The following is a 22,396-nucleotide window of genomic DNA, read 5'->3' on the forward strand; positions in this document are numbered from 1 at the left end:
TGGCTGGAAACAGTAGAGTAAAACAGCCTGGCCACCAGCTCAGGAATGGGACCAAACCTACAGCTTTAGCAGTCTGAGATTATCAAAAAGAGCTGTAGATAAAGAAAACATATTTGCTCTTCTGCATTCGTTGGCTCATTTTTCCAGTGAGTGTATGGTGTGCTGACTAATGTGCGTTTTTGCATGCCTTTGGCAGCTTCCCTTTCCACCGAGGTGAGTCTTCGTGGCCATGCTGCATGGTTTTCTGCAGCCTGTTGTCTTCAGTGTACATGCACTTGGTACCTGTTAATTAGGGGGACCATAAGGGGACGTGCTTGGCCATGTATGCTGCACACTGACTCTGCTCAGCGACATTCATTTCTTTGGTCTTGTCTAATTATGGAGCAATTAATGACTCTATGTCTGCATGAGGCAGGAGATTTGTGGGCTGGGCACAGGCTTGCTTAAATTGTCTGTGGGTTCCGTGCAGGGTTGAAAGGATCATTTCTCATCCTCTACTCAGTTCCTCTCAGTATATGTTCTTTAAAGTACTTACTGTTTGCTGATGAACCTGGAAATGGAGTGTACAGTTCTTATCGTAGCCTTGTGGATGAATCATCATCAACAACAATAAAAGCAGGTTTTGCTCAGCAAGTTTGTTAATAATGTAAAAATGAAAATAAATGAATATATTCTTACCATAAAAAGCTTGGCTATTCCCAATCTGTATCAGTTCTACAATATTAAGTACATAGTTTTGAAGAGCAGAATCAGAGCTCCAGTGGTATGTGTAAAAAACAAAACCAAACAAAAAACGGATATAGCTAATATTCTGTTTCGCTTCGTTTCATGTTTTCAAACGAATGTTCTGATTGGAAAGGCCTGGGCCATGAGGTAGGGGAGGTTGTGAGGAGATTGGGGTGGAGGTTTGGGGTGACTTAGGGGCCAGGCAGGAGGGGTGGGGGTTGCCAAAGGTGAGTGGGGACTTCTAGCAAGGACCGCTCTCCTGAGAGGGATCTCAGCTTCCTCTGGAGCTCCTTACTGTGTCCCTGCCCTTTGCACGAGGTTCCCTCAATGCGCTCCTTTTTCTGCAACTGTAAAGCTCTTAGAGAATCACAGGGCCCTTAAAACACCTCAAGCCATTAACATCTGTTCTGAAATTCACTGTCTCGAATCATATTACTGTAACTAGAAGGTTGCCTAAAACTTTAGGGTTAGGCTCCAGCTTCTTAGACACCAACTTATGGTAAACTGTGTCTTCTTTTCTCCATGATTTTGAGAGCACACCACTTTTTATTGATGTGGATGGTGGGGGGGGCTTTGCAAAAGTGTTCAGCTGTAACCCAGCTTGGCTGCCACCAAAGTCATAGCTGTATGAGCTGCATTATGCTGATGACACTGTGCCTGTGCCACTTCACTGCTTGTTGCTTTCCTCTGGGTGCACTTGGTTTGTCACATCAAGCATAGCCTATTTGCCTTTACTTCTAAGACCCTTTGCCTTGCCAATCTATTGGAAGCCCTCCTCTGTCAGCGTGGTCCTACCTCTGAGCAGCCTGTTGTACCTCTGCCTTTAGCAGCTACTTGTTAAATTTTCAAGTAAGTACCACCTTCCATATTGTCCCTTACGTTTTGAAGGAGGAGGTTTACACATGGTCACAAAGATACTAGAAAGACACCTGGAAACTTTTGTTCCTGATGGGTGCCTTCAAAACATATCATTAGGGAGGAAGTTGTCTATTAGGTTAATCGTTGCTTGTTGCGTTGATTCCTTGTGCTTTGCTGTCTGGAAACTCGTGGAGGAAGAGTGCCTCTGCCTTGCAGTGCCCAGACTCCTATGTTCTAGCACAGGTGTAGACATCAACAGGGCATGAGTTGGGGCCAGCATTTGGGCAGTCATAGCTTGTTGTGCCATGGGAGCAGCCCATCTTGCTCCACTGGACATGTGGTGGTGGTGGCACGTGGAAGGTGATGGCAGATGCAGAAAGGTGCGTTCTCTGCCTCTGTTTTGTCTGAACTTGAGGGGGAGCGTGCAGGCGGGGGGAGTGTGGGAGTTCTCTGTGTCCATGTTGTAGCAGCTGGACTAACACCCCCGGACACTCTGTGGGTGATGCCGTGTGTCCTGTGTCTTAGACCAAAGCCAAGTTGTGGAGCTCCGTGTGGTGGGCAGGTTAGAGAAACCAGGCAGAGCTTCGTCCTTAAGCAGCCCTGAGTCTTTGGTATGCCTAGTAACTCCAGTAGGAGCCACAGGGCAGAAGCTGATGAGGCTGTTAATTATGGTTACTTCAGTAAAACAAGTCCCCTGTGATGAGAGCTTGCCATTTGGCAGCTGGACTAACAGCGCTTCATATGACAAAGGCGTGCAGTGCTACGGCAGAGCGCTAAAGCTGTGCGATCTTGGCCAGTATTAGCAGAAGGAGAAAACGTTATGAAAAAAACATTTCTAGCCCTATTATTGCAATGAAACCTGGCTGCAAGGGTTAGATCATTAATTATTTTTTATGGATGTGTGCGAAGCTGGGGAGTTGGTGAAAGCAAGACGTTCTGTATAAATTCTTCAGAAAGATCCAGGAATGGAGAAATATGGAGTCATTTCTTACAGTGTCATGGCAACCAGCTCTACCCAGAGGAGGCATCTTATCAATTAGGTTGAATAATTAGGAATAACATTGAGTAAAATGAAGAAAACCAGCTTAGAGTGATGTCAAGTGGGAGGCAGCTAAGCTTCTAAACAAAATAAAAAATATGCTATATCACTTCTGGAAGACTTGAGCAGAGGCTGAAAGGCGATGTGGAGGGGAGGAAGAAGTGGAGGGAATTAATGAGACAGTGAAAAAACCCTGTGGTTTAAACTTACTGAGATAATATGTGAAGTATTTAGACAAACCCTTAGTTTTGTTGAAAATGTATTTTTATTGAAAATGAGATATTTTGAAGAAAAGAATTAATATACACAAGGGTTTTTTTTTTTACTTCCCAACTAATATGTCCCTGTTTTCAAGATAACAGAAAAGTTCTGTCTTGCTCATTCTCTTACTCTGCTTTTCAGAATTTTTTACACTAGAAAGAAACTGGAGAAGAATCCTTCCCTTTGTTTTCTGCTGGAAAGGTTTTAAAAAATGAGAGGAAATGTTACTTTGTTTTTAAAAAACCTTTTCACTTTGATGGTGGAAAAAGTAGAACATAGTAAAGAAATAAGACATTGGGTTTCTACTTTCACTTTAGAAGATCTTCTACAACTACAAATTCAGATTAAGAAAACCCACAGGTGTTATTTTCTCTCTTTTTTTTTTGCTGAACTTTACCCTATTTCACTAGGAAAAAAGTGGCTAAATAATAAAATGGGGAATAATAATTTTTAAAAACAGTAAATGTCTCAATTTTATAAAATATTTTGTTCTGAGTTTTCCAATGAAAAATAGAACAGGGCCAGCTGAAGTTAATGACAGGTATGGAACAAAATTGAATAATTTATCTTTCTTTGTAAAATGTATGTATATGTCAAATATGGGGTGGCTGTGATAGTATTAGTATTATTACTAATTATTACTATGAATAGACATGAAGAAAATTAAAATACTTTCCCAAAGGCCTTTTACCCTGCCTTTGGGAAATTTCCCACACAGATTCTCAGTGGAAATACAAACATACCTGTTAATGGCCGACCCTAAAATTCACTAACATCAGCAGCTACTTTCCATTGACCTCAGTGAATTATGGATCACAACCTCTGGGAAAAAAATGAGTTCAGATTAGTATCATTAAGAACCAAAGCAGGTTAGCTTACAAATTTGGTTCAAAGTGTTTTTATTTAGGTTAGGTAAATGTGTTTTAATGTTATGCTTACTAATATGTACTTGCAGGAATAAACACTTTCATAAAATGAGAAATATGTGAAAGATTGTTTCTCCCAGACCATCAGTAGAGGAGGTGAAGAGGCTCTGCTCCATAGATAATAAATCTGAATGCCTAAAAAGATTTAAAAAAATATTTGCAATTTGATCAAACAAACTGTGGGGAATAGAATGAACTCCATTGGGATTGGGTTTGCAAAACTGAATAAAAAATGTAAAGAAAACAGCTTTGCAAAGTCAACTACAATTAATAGCTCAGTATAAAATTAATGTACCATACTGCAGAGGCTTGGGAACGAGCAGGCTGGAAGGCCTGAAAAGATGTGCTAATAAATGGGTTGTTGAATTTCATTTTCATTGGGTTTGAAGACTTCATCCTGCAAGGCTTACAACAGTTTCTTACTCGCAGAAGTAGTCAGTGGTAGGAACAACTGATCGTGAATGATACCTGCAGGTATTAGTAGCACTAGCTGGTTTAGGTCATTAATGCAGAGGGACCAAAAAACCTGAAAATACTGTCAAACTCCCCATTCCATGTACAATCCCTGTTCTGTGAATAATTTCAGATGTCATTGCCCCTAACAAAGGAAATTAATGGCATACATGCCCAGCTATCAGTGCCTCCTAACAGCTGAGAAGCAACTGAGGATGCTTCATGTATTGGCAAAATAAGTGGGGGAAGAGACCCTGCAGTAATTCCTTCAGCTATCAGCATACGAACAAAAGCATCGAAGGCATCAAGGTCACTTAAATTAACCTGTTGTATTTGTAGCTGATCTCACTGTTACTTGAATGAAGATGATGATAGCTGTTCAGCGTCGTTAATGGCGCATGCAATGGTGTGACACTGGGACTGCCAAACTGGAGGGTTAAACGTATTTTAGAAATTAATGCTTACTCTTGCTGCTAAAGAGTTAACGTTCAAGAGACATCCCATAACTGTTATAAGTGTTGGGTCACATCTTGACATTTTTATTCTGTCAAATCTGTCATTTATTTTGACTGGACTTTTAGGGTTGGCTTAGTCACTCTTGGATAAAATCCAAGAAAGAACAGCTTTGCCTGCATTTGCCCTGCTGTGGGAAATAGTCAGTCCTGCTTGTAGTAGAAAGATGATAAAATCTTCCCGATTACTGGGACCTAAGCCATGATACTAGTATAAACCTAAAAAATTTAAGAAACAATTCAATTTTGCCCAGATTTTTTTTATTCTTTACTTTGTAGTTGTATCTAGTGCAGCTTTTCTCCCTTATGCTGCAGGTCTTTTTTCTGCTGAATACTGAAATTAGGGTTTCTGGTTTGCTGTGTCAATCCCACCACAGAAGCAGTTGTGAAAAGGACAGATGAAATTCAGTGTCAGTGCATGCAAATTAATACACGTAGGCAAAAAATAGCTAGCTATACCTGTACAATAATGGTTTCTAAATTAGCAGTTACCACTCAGGAAAGACATCTGACTGTTATTACAGATAGTTCCTTGAAAATATCAGTGCAATGTTCAGTACCAGTCAAAAATAGGCAAATAGGATTTCTAGGCAAGTAATTGAAATTAACGTCGTTGCACCACACTGCACTGTTCTACAAGATTTTGTAAGATTAAAAAGGGTGTCTAAAAGGTGACGAGAATGAAGCATGGGATGACTTTCTCAGAAGGAGAGATCAAATAGACAAGGGCTTTTCACGACCGAGAAAACACAGTGGAGGAAGGCTTACAAAAATAAAGAGTGGTGCACAGGAGGTGAAGAGGAGCAATTACTCACTTACTCGCAAGGGGAGCTGGGGCGGCCAGGCTTGCAGAATAGCACGACAAAATACTTTGCCATGTAATCTTTTGGTGAGAAAAAAGTAGAAGTGGATTTGTGGAAAGGAATTAGATGTTCTTAGTGGACATGTCTGGTCGGTGGTTAATACCATGGTCTGGATGCAGCGGGCAGTTTAGAAAGCTCCTGGGCTCTGGGTTCATGGAAGTCTGGAAGGAGTAGCCCAAGGCAGGAGTTGCCCTGTGCACCCTCTTTCTTGTACTCTTATCATAAGTATCCGGAAGGAGTTGCAGTCAGAGGAAGGATTTTGGCTTAGATGGGCACTTGGTGTGGTGCTGCGTGTCACTTCTGTCGCTGTACACATCTCTGTGGGCCGTAGGCATCACAAGCATCTTCCAGACGGCGTTTGGAGCTTTACAGCAAGAACACCATCGTCCTGAAGAGAGTAACTTCATTGCAGCATCCAAGAGCAGAATAAATGGATTTTAGTGAAACAGGACACTTGAAAATGCTATGAAACAATCACGAAAAAGTCAAAGGAAAGTGATAAAATACACTCAATTATTCCTCTCAGATACTCTCCAGACGTCAGTGTAATTTCATTGACTTCAGTGAAATTAGTGTTAATGTAGGAATGGAAATGCAGAAAATCAAATTCCAGCATCTCCTTCCTGGAATAGCGAGCAAGAAAACAGAGAGGTAATCAGATAGAAACAAGTGCTGATCAGAAGGAGTTGGACAGGGAGGACGAGAGCTCCAGGAGCTGCTGCCAGGAAATAAAGACACTTTTCCAGTCTCACATAGTCATGGAGAGTTCAGCAATACATGCGCAGAGGCTGAAATGAAATGCCAGACTTGTTTGTTTGTTTTAGTTTCCCGATGTATGCAATCTTTTGTTGTTCTGTTGAGTATTCTCCACCCCCTTCTACCAGGACAGCATCAATGGCTAGTAATATTTCCAGCAATGCTGTTATGCTTGATATTATGGGGAAGGGAGAGGTGGACAGCTGTGGGACTGGTGGAAAGAGGTGGAGTTAATGTTCTTGATACAGTATTTAGACAGCTCTTGTTTCATCTGAAAATAGATCTGTTTGTAACCTTTGAAGTACTGATGTCCAGTTCAACGTACGTGTTAGTGTCTGGCTTTGTGCTCCTCTGATAGAAAATGCAAAAATATATTTAGGGTGTTGCCTGCCATTTTGCCATGCCATTGCTCTTCAGCAGAACAGTTTGTGGCACTTGCAAAGGTGAATGCGGAGAGCATCTTCCTAGGACCGTAGATGTTCTCTCAAGTGCCATAAAAACTACCCAAATATACTGGGATTCAAATTGACGCTGTGTAGATGAAACCCTCTCGCTAAGCACGTTCACACTAATATCTTCCCCAAAGACCCTTCTCCACTGGTGGGAAGTGGCTTTGGAATGGCGGTGACTGACACCAAAGCCACAGACCTGTGACTGGAACATGGTTCCACCGATGTGTCAGGGCTGGTGGGGGTGGATATAGTCTGAATACATAAAGGGTTAATTGGTAATGCTGAATGCTAAATTAAGAGGCCGACTTTTTTCCTCCCCCCTCCTCCCGGAAGGATGCAGTACAGAGTAGCACACATGATTTTATAGAGTATAAAAGTGGGAAACGTCCTCGTTTTTGCAGTTCGGTTTCACTTGGCTATTGACTGCTTTACAAAGCAACCACCAAGGAAGCTCTGAGGAAGCTGTCAGGTCCAGTGACAGCTCAGCATCTGCCACAGCTAAATCAATACTGCGATGAAGGACAGGTTTCCAAAGTGGATAATCAAAGCAGAGTAAAAGTTAATTCACCTTGAAAGCCTGAAAATATTAGTGTGAAATTTTTTAGACAAAACCAGCCTTATTCCAGGAAAACATGAAAGGTGCTGAGGTCCAGCCCTGAGCAGCAGTCTGCCCAGGCATTGCTTTTAGTGGGAGTGGGAAGCAGGCTTCACGCCAGTCACGAGCACAGATGCTTTGAAAAAATGGAAACATGGTGCTAATAAATCAGGCAAAAAGGGGTTCACGTTGGCCCTGATTGCTAGCAGTGCGCTAGGAACTCATGGTTTGCGTTTTGTGGATTCCATTATAAGGGAATGTTCCATTTTTTCTTAGGCTGTTAAGACATTTTTTTGCATCAAAATGCAATTTTCTTCCGTTGTTCAGGTTTCAAAAGTTCAAAATCAAAAGACTGGAGGACAAATGTTTTGCTATGAATTATTTTAGCTTTATAAAACCTGGAGGTGAATTGTTTCAACTTTCTGTGGAACTCTATTTTTTTCCCCCTTGGTTTTAGTGCAAACACTTCAGGGAAGGCAAATTTAATTTGAGATAAGCTGTCAGCATCACATTGAAAACTTTGGATACAAAATTTTGCTCGGCTCTGTCCAGAGATGCTGAATTTGCAGGACTGAGAATTAGAGGGAAGGTGCTTCTGCAGATGACTTAGATGAGTAAGAAACGTTATCGTTCAGTTCAGTGAAGCCAGTTTTGTGGTCATTTTACAAAGCAGAATTATTCTCAAAATAATAGGATGCAAACATCATCTCCAAATACGAGATTTTTAGTATTAACAGTTAAGTACTTTATTTTGTTCCTAAAAATACCCTATAACTGCATACAAAAATCTATCCTCACACAGAGTTCAGGCTGATGAATTAAAATACAGAAAGAAGGAACTACCGAATAGAAGCAGCATTGCTTCACCTGCGCTCTATCTCATTAATATTTTCAGGCAGATATTGTCCAAGCGTGCACTGTTACGCTAACAGGTGTGTTTACCACACCTCTCAAGGCTACGTGTGGCCTCTGTTTTATAGCTGGAATCGTTTGTTTAATTGTCCCAAATCCATTCCTATTAATTGTGCTGAGATAAAATTGAACGTTCAATTAAATGAATAAGCAAAGTTAGATTTGAAAGAAGTAGAAAGAATGAGCAAATTAGAAGACTGAAAGGAAAAGTAGCAGCTGCAGAAAGTCTGAGCCCGTTCATGCTGTATGTTCACCTTTACACTTACATACAGGTGTATCTGTGTGTACGTACGTGTATAAATATGTGTATTTGTGAGTATCTAAAACACACCAACACGCAGATTTATACAGTACAATTGGCATACACAATAAAAAGAACCTAGGAGCAGAGAGCTAGAAACATCTTCTAGTACAGTCCAGTACTTTGAAGGTGTGTTTACAAATTTCCTATTATATTTTAACAAGACAGGCAATTTAGGTGGTGTTCCTCAGTGTGCCAGTGATGTTCTGGCATCCTGCCTCCAGCAACATTGCTATCCTGCGTTCATCTTAATGTGACAAGAACTTGGTGTCCCACTAAAAAATTCCCTTAAAAATATTAAAGAAAAAAAAAATCAACAAAAAAACCCCCTCACAGCTCAATCCAGCAACAAGCTGTCAAGTTGTTTCACATGGTAATACTGACAGCTGCCAACTTTGCTCGGAGAACTTTTTTCTGAAGATGATCCCTTTGGTTCCTGGGCTTCCATTCAATAGTGCTAGAGACCCTTTGCGTCCTGTGCTTGTTACTGGTGACAGTTTTGGCACGGTGAGGCATGCAGAGGAAGGCGCATGGGATGGTTTTGATCCACAGGTGTCAGCACCGGCCAGCAATAATACTAAAGACAGCACTCTGGGAAAGCAGCTTCTTTATTTCTTTGATGGAGAAAGGAAAGAGAAAGATTTATGTGATGGGTAGATGATTGTTTGACAGACACAATTCAGCTTTTTTTTTGAAATACTGGAGAGATTTGCATGGAAATGAGGCAATGTTAAAGATAATATTCAAAATGGAGAAAATGATAAATAAGGGATGGAGCAAAGTGCTAGAGGCATGGGGTTGCTGGCATTCATGGTGAACAATTCTCATGAATTTTTGTCATCTTCTGCCTCTCTACTTTCCTTCTGCACCCACTGTAATTCCTTTAGGGAAGTGATTGTGTTGTAATTAACATTTACCATTGCACAGGGCTTTATGCAGCACGTGAAATGCTAGATGTGCCCTTTGGTAAGGAGGTGGTGGATTTCTGAAGAAACAGGAATGATGAAGCGTTAGTATAAGAAATGGTTTAGCTCGTTTCACTAGTTAATTATTCTCTGTGTTTATGTCATACCCTTCTTATAAATGGAAACTTAAATATTCCTCCCCCAATTGTCACCATCAAAGCTGTGACCCATTAGACCGAACTTCCACTGCGTATGAAATACGTAGAAAAAGCCCGAACTCTCAGCCTCTTACTCCAGAGCTCTTAGGGAAAAAGTTTCCAGAATTAAGGCCCTTTCACTACAAGGTATGGATTTTTCAGGCAAAGTTTTGCCACCCAGTTAACACGGGGTAATGCTATGTGCCCTGCTGCCTGTTTTAGTGTAATTGCAGCCATTTTTCAGGCTGTGCCTTCCCATATGATGCTTAACACATTGAATAATACGGTGAGGGAGAAGCAGACCCTAGCAGACCCAAAACACGTAAAGCTTTCCAGATGAAAGAAAATGCAGGAAATTGCATCCAAATGCCAAGAGGAGACCACTGAACCTGTGCAGGGCTGTATTTCTGATGGCTAGCACCATTTCTCAGGCGAATTAACAAAGTAGTCTAATAACATGGGGTGGTTGTGGTAGGGGATGTTGAGCAGGGAAGATGTTGCGTGTGAACTGTGATTTCAAGCCGCTTAGCATCTGCATCGTCAGACCCAGACAGCGCTTGGCCCCTCATCCTCAGGGGGGGCAATGTGTAATTTTGTTGTCTATGCTGCTGAGTTAGCAAACTTCAGCGCATGTCTGTTGCTTCCTCAGGGCTAGAAGCCAAAACCACTGATAACTATGGGCAACGGTAGCCTTGATTTAAGACTGACTGTCTCAGTTAGGCATGGTACTGTGTTTTGCAATACCAATTTGGCCAGTCTTGGATTGCATCTGTGTGCAAAAATACGGCTAGTCAGCTCATCACGTTTGCATGGTGGAGAGGCATTGGAGCTCTAAAGTAAATGTTTTCCATTAGCTAAGTGCTCTCATGAAAAAGAAGCTCCCAGTTTCACCATTTAAAAATTAGTGACTGTACAAGTGCAGTTGAAAGCCCTTATTTTTATAAGGATTTTTGCATAAAGTATGCAAAATGCCTGACTGCCTCCAAAGCAGCTGTTCCACTCTGCTGTGCAAACAGTGTTCCCTATAAAGGGAAGAACACGAGTGTGAGTTCCTGCAGTTTACTACTGATGATTCTCTTAATTACATAATTATTTAGTTCTCATCAAACAAACATCCCATCAATGTGAACAGGGATTTTACAGATTTATTATTATTATCATTATCCTCTTAATTTAGAGTTTGCATTACTATAGTATTAAGAAGGTGTTGGGTCAGGAAAACAGGGGTGAACGTCAGCTGGACCCACGGAGGAGCCGTGCATCTTATGTGACTGCGGTATGGGATATAGGAATGCATGGAGGGCCACCACTGCCCTGTCTCGGCAACATGGGACATACATCTGGATGCAGGCACTGTATGTGAAGCGTATAGGCCACAGGGATGATGGATTCAAGCTGGCCATGGTGTGCATTCGCCTAGACACAATTATGTCCAACTCCCCCCTGATTTCAGCAGTCGGATGATGTTGGTGAGACGTTCAGAGCTGAAGTTCACTGCTGAATCCAGACCTTTGCCCATTAGCTTCTCCTCTGCAAAGTGGGTGTAACAGTGCATTGTTGGGGCTTATGGGAGGATAAATATATTGGATTATGTGGCACGGGATAGTACGGTGATATGGCTGCAAGTGTAACTGGAGGAAAGAGATTTTTTTTTTTTTTAGTTTGGGTATTTTTGGGAGTAAAATGTGAAAGCTGGTATGCTCTGGTGTTGATATCCCCTCCCTGTAAATGGGGAGTAATTGTATTTAGGACACTGATTGAACACTGCTGTAAAACTGGTGTCAGCGTTGCTGGAATGGGGGAGTGTATTTTAACAGCACAATTTTTATTTGGGCCAAGGATTCAAAATTAAAGTTGGCCTTTTGAAGACCTGTAAAACCACGGGGTTGCGTTGGCGCTTTCACTAGCGCAGCTGGCAGGCAGGAGCATCGCTGCAGAGTGGAGGTGGGAGGCTGAGGCTGCAGGGCAGGACAGGGCAGGCATCAAAAAAGTGCTGCAAGACGATGGTAAGGGAGGGGGCTTAGAAGGATTATTTTCTTCCCAGTAATACGCTTCGTTGAATAACGTTGATGGATTTGAAGAGAGCTGTCCATTGGGACAGCGGCAGCCTATTGCTGCTGCTGCATCTCAGTGAGGCTGTTGAACTCAGGAGGTGGACACGGCACTGTGCTGCCAGGTATCACACCGAATAGGCGCCTGCAAACGTTTTGCAATATAATCAGAGGTATTAAGGTGAGGTGGAAGGGAATAACAGAAAACTGCTCCGCTTTTAAAATAATAAATCAGATATTTGGGTTTATATTGGGGTTTGTATCAAATCTCTCATGAATGTTACAGCTTTGATAATATTAATCTAATAATCTTACAGGAATACCTAATTCCAAAAATTCATTGAAGAAGTTGCAGCTAGCCTCAGCATGCAAAAATGAATACCTGTATTCTTCCAGGATCAAGGCATCATCTTCTTCTTTACAATTACAGTTTAAAGGTATATTGTATATGCTTAGATTAATAATACTCTAGCATGGAGCAGACCATAGGGAAAATCAGATCTGTCAATCAAGCCTTCAGTTCTTAAAGGCAGATGTTCCTATCTGGACATATTTAGCATACGGTCAGGATAATAAGAGATCTGAAATGCTTTGGGATAATTCAGGTAACTGTGCGGGTTTTTTTTAGAAAGTTCCTTGTTTTTAAACAAGCATAAAGATTTATGTAACACTATTGCTAAATCATTCAAAACTGTTTTATGTATGTACAAATATAGAAACACACATTTTGTATCTAAAAGTATATAGCACTTAGATCCTTGTATATAATTCAGGGGAGATTTTTCAACACTGAATCAGAGTAAAAATAGAAATTAAAATAACAGTTGAACCACCTACCTCACCTTTAGGACTGACAAAAAATATTTCTGCATCATTAGATCAAGTTGATCTCTCTGAAATCTAATGAAGACTGTTCCAGATTTACACACACCAGACAATTAAGTAAATGAGCGTTGCATGACTGTAGAAACATAACAGGAAATGTTGGGAGAAATGCAAGGCATTAACGAGAAGGTGAATAAATGCAGTTTGACCTAACTAGTCATTTCAAGAAATTGGGTAAAGTAATTTCACCTTCAACCTCTGTAGCATCATCTCTCCTGTTTCTTGTAAATGGAGAGACTAAATTAAAACTATTGAAGTGTATGTATACTTTTAGAGATTTCTTTAGAGATTGTTTAAATCCTCTTACTGTCAAGAGAGGCACAGTATTTTATTTCCTTCAGAACCTTTTGCAAATGATCTTTACTGCCAGTTCCCCTTGCCAAAAATAATTAAAATACAGCAAAAGTGAAATGCCCTCAGTAGAGCTCCTCTGCCTTTGGTTTATTAAAGGTGAGGGGTAAGGTTCACACTTGGCACTTCAACGTTTGCTCATTAAATAGGGATGCTCTGAGATATCTTCGTTTGCTAATTACAGGCACTAAGGGTCATTCATGGAGAGTCTTAAACCTTTAAAAAGGCTGAGAAAGGCCAGAGCAGCATTAGATGCTCGCCAGCGTGTCCACATGTGTGCACATGCCTGCACATGCACATCTGTGCATAGGGGATTCAACGGGTTCCGGAGGTCGTTGGCTCCCTGAGCTGGGACATCTCTGCCAACTAAGGAGCTGATCCAGCTCACCTCTCTGCTCTCTCCCATCTCTGTCATATTTGCAGCTAATGCAATTACCCCAGCCTAAAGTTGGGTGGGGGAGAGCGTATTTTTAAGGCGGACTAACCTCTTCTCAGTAGACCCTCCCAAGCAGAGGACCCTTCCCCTGTAGAGGAGTGTAACAACAGGTGTAACAAATGCAATGCGAATGATTTTATTTATATATTTCTTATTTCCCTATCAGCACAAACTTGTTTTGTTGCATACCAAGACCTGCAAAACAGTAAATACCAGCTTTTTTTAAATGACCCCCTTTTCTAGGTATCATATAGAGAACAGGGATGGGGTGCTGATTTACAGAGAGAGGTGGATTTTCCATGCCAAATTATGAAAAATGTGCTCTCCCCCAAAAACCAGCAAACCGGTCCCAGCAGCTCCCAGCGTTGGCATAGGGAAGCACCACAAGCGAGGAGAGTCTTTGAGGCACAGCTTCAAAGCTGTGAAGATCTAAGTAGGTTCCTTTTAAATGTTTGCCAAAGGACCCCCATGCAGTAACCTGTAAGAAAAGTGGAATATTTAGATGAACTCAACCATATGTCTTTACCATTTCCAATAGGAGACAAAGGAAGGCTTTGATTTCCAACAGAGGGTCTGTGCAAACTCTACAGCGTGTAGGCTCGTGAATTCTGGCTTAATGAGGTACTGCTGGGTAATGCTTCCAGCAATTTTGCAGGCTTGATCCTATGATTTATTCTATCCTTAATTTCTTGAACAAACATACTCTTTTTTAGTACAAGTTTCCAGGACCCTATATTAAGAGACACAGAACTAGTATTTCTCTTCTGGCTGTATATTTTCTGCAAATTGTCTCTGCCAAAGAGTCATTTTTTTTTTGCAGAGGAGGTAATATGTGCCAGTTGCTTCAGACAAGCTGTTTTCACCATGGCATTCTTAGCTGTTTCCAACCTGGCAGGTGTCAGAGTTGAATTTTTTTTTCCCGACTTTACAGGGCACTGTGTCACATTTTCAATCAGCCTGTGTCTTCTGTGTAGGTTTGTGTGGCCAGCTGGGTTGTATGCATTGTAATTGCATATGCAGTCTAGCTGTAGTTACAGGCTTGCATAAATTTTACTCATGCAGAAAGGCAGGGTTGCGGGGACAGTTATGACTTCTCTTTACATTTATAGTCACAGTCATTTTCAGATGCATCTGACATCAGAGGGAAGACGAGATATTCTGCACTCACATACCTGATGAGCTGAGTTCATGATAAATCAGCAACTGTTCTTCAGAAAGATGAGGGAAGTTGCACTTAGAAAAAGTGACACTTCATCATGTTTGTCCTACTACAAAAGTCCAAAAGAGTGGCAAAAGCTGGAAAAAAAAGAAGAAAGAGTCAGGTGGCATTCATCCATCTAGACTTTTTTATAATCCACGTACTCTGAGTGAGTGTTGGTATAGAATCGTAGAATCATTTAGGTTGGAAAAGACCTTTAAGATCGAGTCCAACCATAAACCTAACACTGCCAAGTCCACCACTAAACCATGTACCTAAGTGCCACGCCTACACGTCTTTTAAATACCTCCAGGAATGGTGACTCAACCACTTCCCCAGGCAGCCTGTTCCAATGCTTGATAACCCTTTTGGTGAAGAAATATATGTCTGAATGGGTACAGAGGTAGAGAAAACCTTTCAGTAGCTAGCAGATATGATACAACAATCAGTAAAGCAAGGAAAAAAACCCTACCCTTGCAAAGAGCTTTATTTCTGGACACCACATAGAGTATTAATCTGCTGTGTTCTCTAAAACTGAAACCTCATGTTCATCTTTGCTGCACATTGTGTGACCTTGTTTGATATGATCTTGTGTGTTGAAATGAAAAATCCCAAGACTGTGATGAATCAATGAACATCGTATTTCTGATGAAGTTCAGCATCTAATTTTTACATGGACATAGTAAAAAGCAGTGTGAGAAATGGAAGTACAATTTTTCTATTAGACAGGTTTTAGGAAAGCACCATGTTTCTTTAAAAATGCCACCTCTCAAATAGAGGTGATAAACAACAGTAAATGGGTATGAAACAAAGTGAGTATTCTGGAATGAGGTAGAAATGTGTTGTGTAGAGAGAAGATGTTATGCACTGAGAGATGGAAGGCATTTTTCCTTTCACAGTGGGTTATTTCTTGCCATTTGTAGGCTGCGGTTGTTTTTCAAACGAGCAATATGGAAATGCATAGCTGCATTCTGCTATAAAGTACCTCCAAGCAAAGATTATTAAAAATGACAGGCACATTTCTGTGTATTTGGTAATGTCAAGAGCAGAAGTAAAGTGCCGCACATTGGCGTTATGAGAGATCAGAATAATTCTCTTTTGTGCAAAATCTGTAAAGCCTAATGGAAGAATGTCATTTTGGGCTTGCTTGCAAGGGTAATTACATTGTGACTCAATAAGGCATCTTAAACTTGTTGACTTTAAGAGCGTCTTTCAATCCACCGCTATTCAGGACAGCACTAGTAAAAGTGTGCATTTAAGTTTTTGCTTAAATGCTTTGCTGAATTTTGGCTTCAGAAAGTAACCATTCTCCATCAAATAGTGTTCACTGCATCACACTTGTAATAGTATACTGAGGTTGATGCCTTTTCGGTTGGAAAGGCTTACTTAAAATATGTGATTTTCTCGAATATGGAATGTCATTCTTTGGCGTTGCACAACTCAGCTGGCTGAGATTGACAGTAATGGTGGCATGTTCGGAAAGGGGAGAATCAAACCAGAAGAGAAGGTAACTCCAGGAGTGGGTTTGAGGTAGTGCTTCCTACTGTACTGTGTCCTTCTCCTGCCCTAGTGATATGTCCTCAGCAATGAGGTAAACTTGGGGCTTTCTGTTGTTCGCTAATCCAGTTTTTCTCTCTTTGGAATCATTAGTGACTGGCATGTAGAGTTGACATGACATAACCAAGTCATCTGCTGGGGCTGGCTGTGAAACTGGACTGTGAAATGCCACTCTGAATCTTTCTTGTGCACACCTTGGCCATTGGCACAGGACCCGATTTGTATAGATATCTCCTTGCCAGGCTTCCCAGATTCCTTTCTTCTCCATTTCATTTCTTCTTTGGGACTGAGGCCATTCTCTACTCATAGCTCGTGCTAGCTGAGCCGATCTTACAGGAGATCCACATGATTCTTTGGATAGTGCTTTCAAGGTTTACTGGCAGGCTGAAGCTACACCTGAAAATTAGTTTGGATTAGTATAGGGTATAGATTTAAAATGCACCGGCTGTTTTTAAATAACAGTGTGGACATTATCTGTGTGACTGATTTTGTAAATTAATGCAGACTGAGTGGCTGTATGAGCTGTATGGGTAAATTCAACAAATAACTGTACATGTATGTGTGTGAGAGTGTGTGCATAAATAGAAATTTTCAGTTTACACCTATGCATTTGCAGTAATTTGTAACCATACATAAAATTCTTTGAAGTTATCCTTGAATTATGAGTACATTTACTGGAGTGTACATATTTATTTTTAATTACCTTTGGTTTTTTCCAGCTCTTCTGTATGCAACTATTTTTGGAAACGTCACCACCATTTTCCAGCAAATGTATGCCAACACCAACCGATACCATGAGATGCTGAACAATGTGAGGGATTTCCTAAAATTATATCAAGTCCCAAAAGGCCTTAGTGAAAGAGTAATGGATTATATTGTCTCAACCTGGTCCATGTCTAAAGGAATTGACACAGAGAAGGTATGAGTACATGAGGTAACAATTTAGATAGCAAGAGTTTCTGTCCATTGTGTACTTTCTTAGAAACAGGACTGTATAACAGCATATAACGTACTAACAAATTCTTAACTGCATGCTACTCCATTATTATGTTTGTGTTTGGATCAAAAACTGGAGGTTTTAAAAAAGGACTGTTTTGCTGCTTTGGAAATATGCCTTTATTTTTCATTATGGTAAATGTTTTCTGCTCTCCAGTCTTACTTTGCCTAAATACTAAATAATTTTAATGTACTTAACTATTGAAATCAAGGGGAAATTGGTCTTCAGATTAGTCCGAGAACATAATTTGGTGTCTAACCTACATCACTATTATTCTGAAAAGTATTGGCATCTGTGAGTTGCAATGAGATGAATTTGATTGGCTTGGACCTTTTGCTGATGCCCAGGACATCGACATATCCATCAGCATAATTAGTATAGGATTTAATGGTAGTAGAGATTGGTCTCCTTGAGCTAAAATCTCTCGGCTAGAACTTAAGGCCTTTGGTAGGGAGATACAGAAAATGTGACACTGCTGGCAGCCATGCGGGGTAGAAGTCCTACAGGACTTTAGCCCTCAGAAAGGACTGGTCATTTAGGTTTCTTCAAAAGCTGATTAAAGGAGAAGATCATCTTCGGAGAGTGATTCATTGTGTGCCAGGACAGACCAAGTGAATTGTCCTCAGGGCCTCTCTTTCTCCATGATATGTGCAGTGAGTCTGTCTAGCCTTGGATATTTTAGAGAGCTGAAGTCAGATGGAAGGGTTTCCGTCTGCAATACCTTGAATGTAGGGAAGATACAACAGTTTTAGGTCTAGATTTTTGGTCAGTGGAGATTGGTGATGCTTCTGTGGACCAGATACACATCAGCTGAAATTAGACATTCAAACTCCAGTTTCCATGAAGATTTCCCTCCTAAGAACTTAAAAGGCAAGTGTCTGAGGAAGGGTAAGGAAGCGTCATGGCAGATTAATTTCTTAAAATGTCTAGTGCTTGCAGAGCTTTGAAGTTCTTGCTTCAGTTGAATCTATTGCGTAATATGGAATGATGATGCAGCTTGTTCAGATATGCCAAAATGAAGTCGCTACACTGAAAAATTTAGTCTTACATCATGCTGATGCAACAGCAGTTGTCTTATGAATCATCTGCTGTGAAATTCGGTTTAGCATCACAAATACAAGTATTTTAAGTAACACGGATTTTGATTTCTTTGATTCTTGTGCTTCAGTGTGTCACATTCTTTAATATGTTAACTTCTTATACACTAATACCCTAACTTCCCAATGCTGATTCATACAGTGTTAAAAGTGAGCTTTTATATTGTAAACTACTGTAAATGCATTCAGTCCTGTTGTGTAAACTGAAAACCGTGTGAAAATTCAACTTTAGTTTGCATTTATCTCCTTGCAGTTAAGCCAGAATCCTGTATTATTCCACTACAGTTTCATTAGATTTTAATGATGCTTTGCAGTTAATTAGGAGAACCTATGCTTTAATTACTGAAATTTCCTTCCATAGTTTCCGCATGTCCGGTTTTATAGATTATAGAAATGCAGTTAGAGCCATAATCTTCGACTCATGGTAAGCAGTGTTCTCTGGTCTGTAAGATAGTAGTGGCTGCTTAGCTAGATAATTAATATGGCTGTAAAATCTGTGACTTAGGTTTTTAACAATTTTCCCTTGGTAAAGACTTGCCTAAACTTAGGCCTGGATCCAAAACCTATTTAAAACAGTGGAAGGATTTCAGGAACCTCTGCATCTGGACATCAGTAGTTGCATCTAATCGAACTTCCCAGAAAAGCACATGTTACAGAAGAACAGAGACAAGATAAACGTAAGAACTTGAGCACCGGTTTGAATATTTTGGTGTTTTGTATCCCTTACAGCCTGCAAGTCTGCAAAAGCAACAGCACCGGCGGCCTGTAGTGCCCGCACTGAGCATCCCTGGGTCTGTACGAGTGTAAGGATCAGGCAGTTTGCTTTCAGCTGCAGGACCTTAGCCAAAGTCAGGATTTGTTTTAGCAAAAGGGCGGAAAGCTGTGTCGCAGCCAGGCAGCCTTCCTACCTTTATCTCCACTCAGGAAGGTGTTATAATGTGCTTCACCAAAACAAATGAGAAAATGTTGTAAATCCCAGCTGAGAAATGATAGAAACAGTGGTACAGTCCCACAGACTAGTCCTGTAGAGTGGATCGTTTCTCTTGCATTAGTTCCTCCATTACCCCTTCAAGCCCTGTCGTAAGACCCTCTGCATTTAAATTGAATCCATCTGTACTAACCCTAGAGCAGCAAGTGGATGGGAGCGGACTGTAGGGACCTCCAAGGAACACAGGTTCAAGTCAGATTTATTACCGTAGACACAGTGGGGCTAATGGGACTACATTGCACCTGCAGCTGACCTGCTAAATCCAGATAGTGCTCCAGCGTGGGTTGGAATAGGGGATTACTGCCCCAGGTCTTGAATTGCTTCTCTGCACTGCTTTGTCTGACAGCCTGGACGTGACCTTAGGGGTTTCTTCCAGTCTAGTTTTCAAAGCTCCAATAATGAGATTCTGACCAGTCTGTTGTCTGGATATCACATGATTTCCCATTCTCCTTAATTTTTATGAACTTTTCAATAAGCTTCTTATTATCTTGCAAAACACGTGTGCTCATGACACATGATAATTAGTGAGGAATTTCTCAACTTTTCAGTTTCCATCAGACAGCTCAGACAGTTTCCATCATCCAAGGATGTTTTTCAACCTAACATACAGTATTACATCCTGAACTGTTCCAAATATATCTGCATTGTCACACTGGAATGTGTTTTGCAACATCATTTGCCACAAATTTATAACACATTTCATTCAGTCACTCAGCATGTTGAAATGGCTTTGTTTTGAAATCTGAATTCAAAGAACAGGAAGGTTAATGTACTAACAAAGAATGAAATTTCTTATATGAGCGTTACAGTAGGTTCCTATGGTGATGAACAATCCTAGCGATTAGGTAGAGTAAAAATAAACACATGTGCATATGTGATAACTAAAGATTTTAAATTCATATGCTTGAAATCAGAATATAGTTAATAACTTGATTGGAGTTACTACCACTACACATATTACTACCACTTAATATGTGTAGATTTGTTGCATCAGAGCTCAAATATCTGTTCTTGAATGACATATTCAGTGTGTAGCCCCAAAGAAGAACTTGGCTAAAACTGGTAAGGATGAGATGGGAAGTGAAGGCAACGTGGAAGTTAGCATGGAGGAGGTTTAATGAAAATCTAGTCCTTGCTGCTTGTGAGAGCAAGCTGTTCTGAAGAGAACTTTGTTTTAAAGCCCCAGTCTGCTGTCCTTGTATATGGAAGAGGACTTGTTCTCCCACACTGAAGTGACGGTGCCTTAAGCACGCAATTTTGGCTTCCCTCTTCTCCTTGGGAATAGCTCATCTTCAAATCCTGTCTTCAAACCACAGCGCTTCAGCCTGTCTCTGAGTGTTCACAAATAAGGAATTAACAATGACACTAAAAGCATTAGCGTATTTATTATTATTACTTAAGGGGAAGCAAGTGGCCTCTGATCCATAATCTTAAATCACTTAAACCTGAGAGCCCTCCTCTGACAGCTGGGATGATATATGTAATACATGCACATGGACTCTTACCTCCTGGTGTAACAGTGGCTCAAACAAGATGGAATTTTTGTTTATGTTTAATGCTACAGGTTTCAGGGTTATTCATCTAATAATGAGCAGAGCTAAAAACATGACAAAACTAAGAAGCCTTTATATGCTAAACAGTATCTCTCATCCAGCAGAACCTGTTTTTCTGAGAGGTAAAAAAGAGGCAGTACATTCTCTGTATATGACCATTTTTAAGCAGCTGAAAAAAATCTTTACAGTAATAATTTGATATACGAAACACACACTGAATTCAAATCTCTTAGTTTTTATTGAAATCTCTAGGCAGCAAATGAAAAATTTATAGATGGTAGCTCTTCTATAAGAAATAGGTCATTATACATGAAAGCAGAACAACCATTAACTAACATGCAGATGTCTCAAGGTCTCATCTAATGATAACATTCTGAAATGTCAGTAAAACCCAAAGATTTTCTCTTCTTGACCTCTATGCTGTTGTATGGCTTAGGATTTGCTCAGAAAGCAATTAAATAAATGTCTATCATGTTTTAACAGTCAATTCCTTCAGAAAAGCCATAGGTTGAAAGAGAAAAAAGGCGTCTATTTAGTCTCAACCTAAGCATCAATGGCGATTCGAATGATGAGAGCCAATTCCACATTGCAATGACTGAAATGGAAATAATGGGAAAATAACACAGTATTAAAACTATTCACTGCTTGGCCCACTAAGCTTTCATACAGGAGAGATGGGTTTATGGTAAATAGACACAGGTTGTAACTTTATTAAACATTAATCTACAGAAGGACAGTGCAGTTTAGTCGTGTTTGCTGTTAATAAGATCTTCAAGAGCTGTAGTAATAATTAGTGATACCCTGAGACGACTAGGGGAATCAGGCTGCCATTCCTATGGTGTCCCATTACATAGAGGTGTCTGTAAGTGCTGGCTGGATTTCCTTGTGGATGACCGGGGTAGAAGGCTTCCAAGCTTCGTGGCCAAAGAGAACTTCTACAAAATTAGGTGTGACAGCTACATACAATTCCCTGCTGAAGAGGGAAGGTAAAAATCGTTTGGACAAGTATTTTTGTTTCGTTGTAGAGGCGGGGTTGTTGGTCGTTCCTTGCAGATCGGGACGAGGTGAACAAGAAGTCTTCCCTCACCTCACAGAGCTGAGCTAGGACCAGGTACAGTTGCAATCCACGGTTCTTTGGAGAGCGGGATGCAGGAGAGACGGTCAGGGTCTCACTGTCCTTCACACGGGTCCAAGAGTGGGGCCTGTGCACCAGTGGGGCTTTCTGTTTCACCTTTATGGATGGTATGGATTATTTACCTCCTGTATGCACTGTGCAGAGCCAGGAAAGATTATCCACAACTATCTCTGCCTCTTGGATGTGTTCATCTTGGGATTGATACAGATTAAACTATGAACCTGTCATGCTTGAGGAAATGCCAGGGCTATACACCATGGCTATGGAGCAGCTCATGAGCTTATTTTCTGGGGGAAGAAGTACCCGAGTGGATGGGTCGGGCATTTTCCTGAGCACTGCCACCAAGGGGAGCTGACAGAGGGGCTGACAGTTCCAGAGACCACATCTAGGGG

At 40.8% G+C, this 22,396-nt stretch overlaps 1 protein-coding gene across 1 annotated transcript in view; it reads left to right on the forward strand.

Annotated features, from left to right (window-relative positions):
- KCNH5 (potassium voltage-gated channel subfamily H member 5) overlaps positions 1 to 22,396 on the forward strand; it is a 165,486-nt gene that overhangs the window by 92,172 nt on the left and 50,918 nt on the right. The window contains exon 8 of the mRNA XM_076345633.1: positions 16,954 to 17,153. Within this exon, the coding sequence (XP_076201748.1) occupies positions 16,954 to 17,153 (200 nt within the window). The remainder of the gene's footprint in view (positions 1 to 16,953; positions 17,154 to 22,396) is intronic.

Source organism: Aptenodytes patagonicus, chromosome 7 (assembly GCF_965638725.1).
Source record: "Aptenodytes patagonicus chromosome 7, bAptPat1.pri.cur, whole genome shotgun sequence".
Classification (NCBI taxonomy): domain Eukaryota; kingdom Metazoa; phylum Chordata; class Aves; order Sphenisciformes; family Spheniscidae; genus Aptenodytes; species Aptenodytes patagonicus.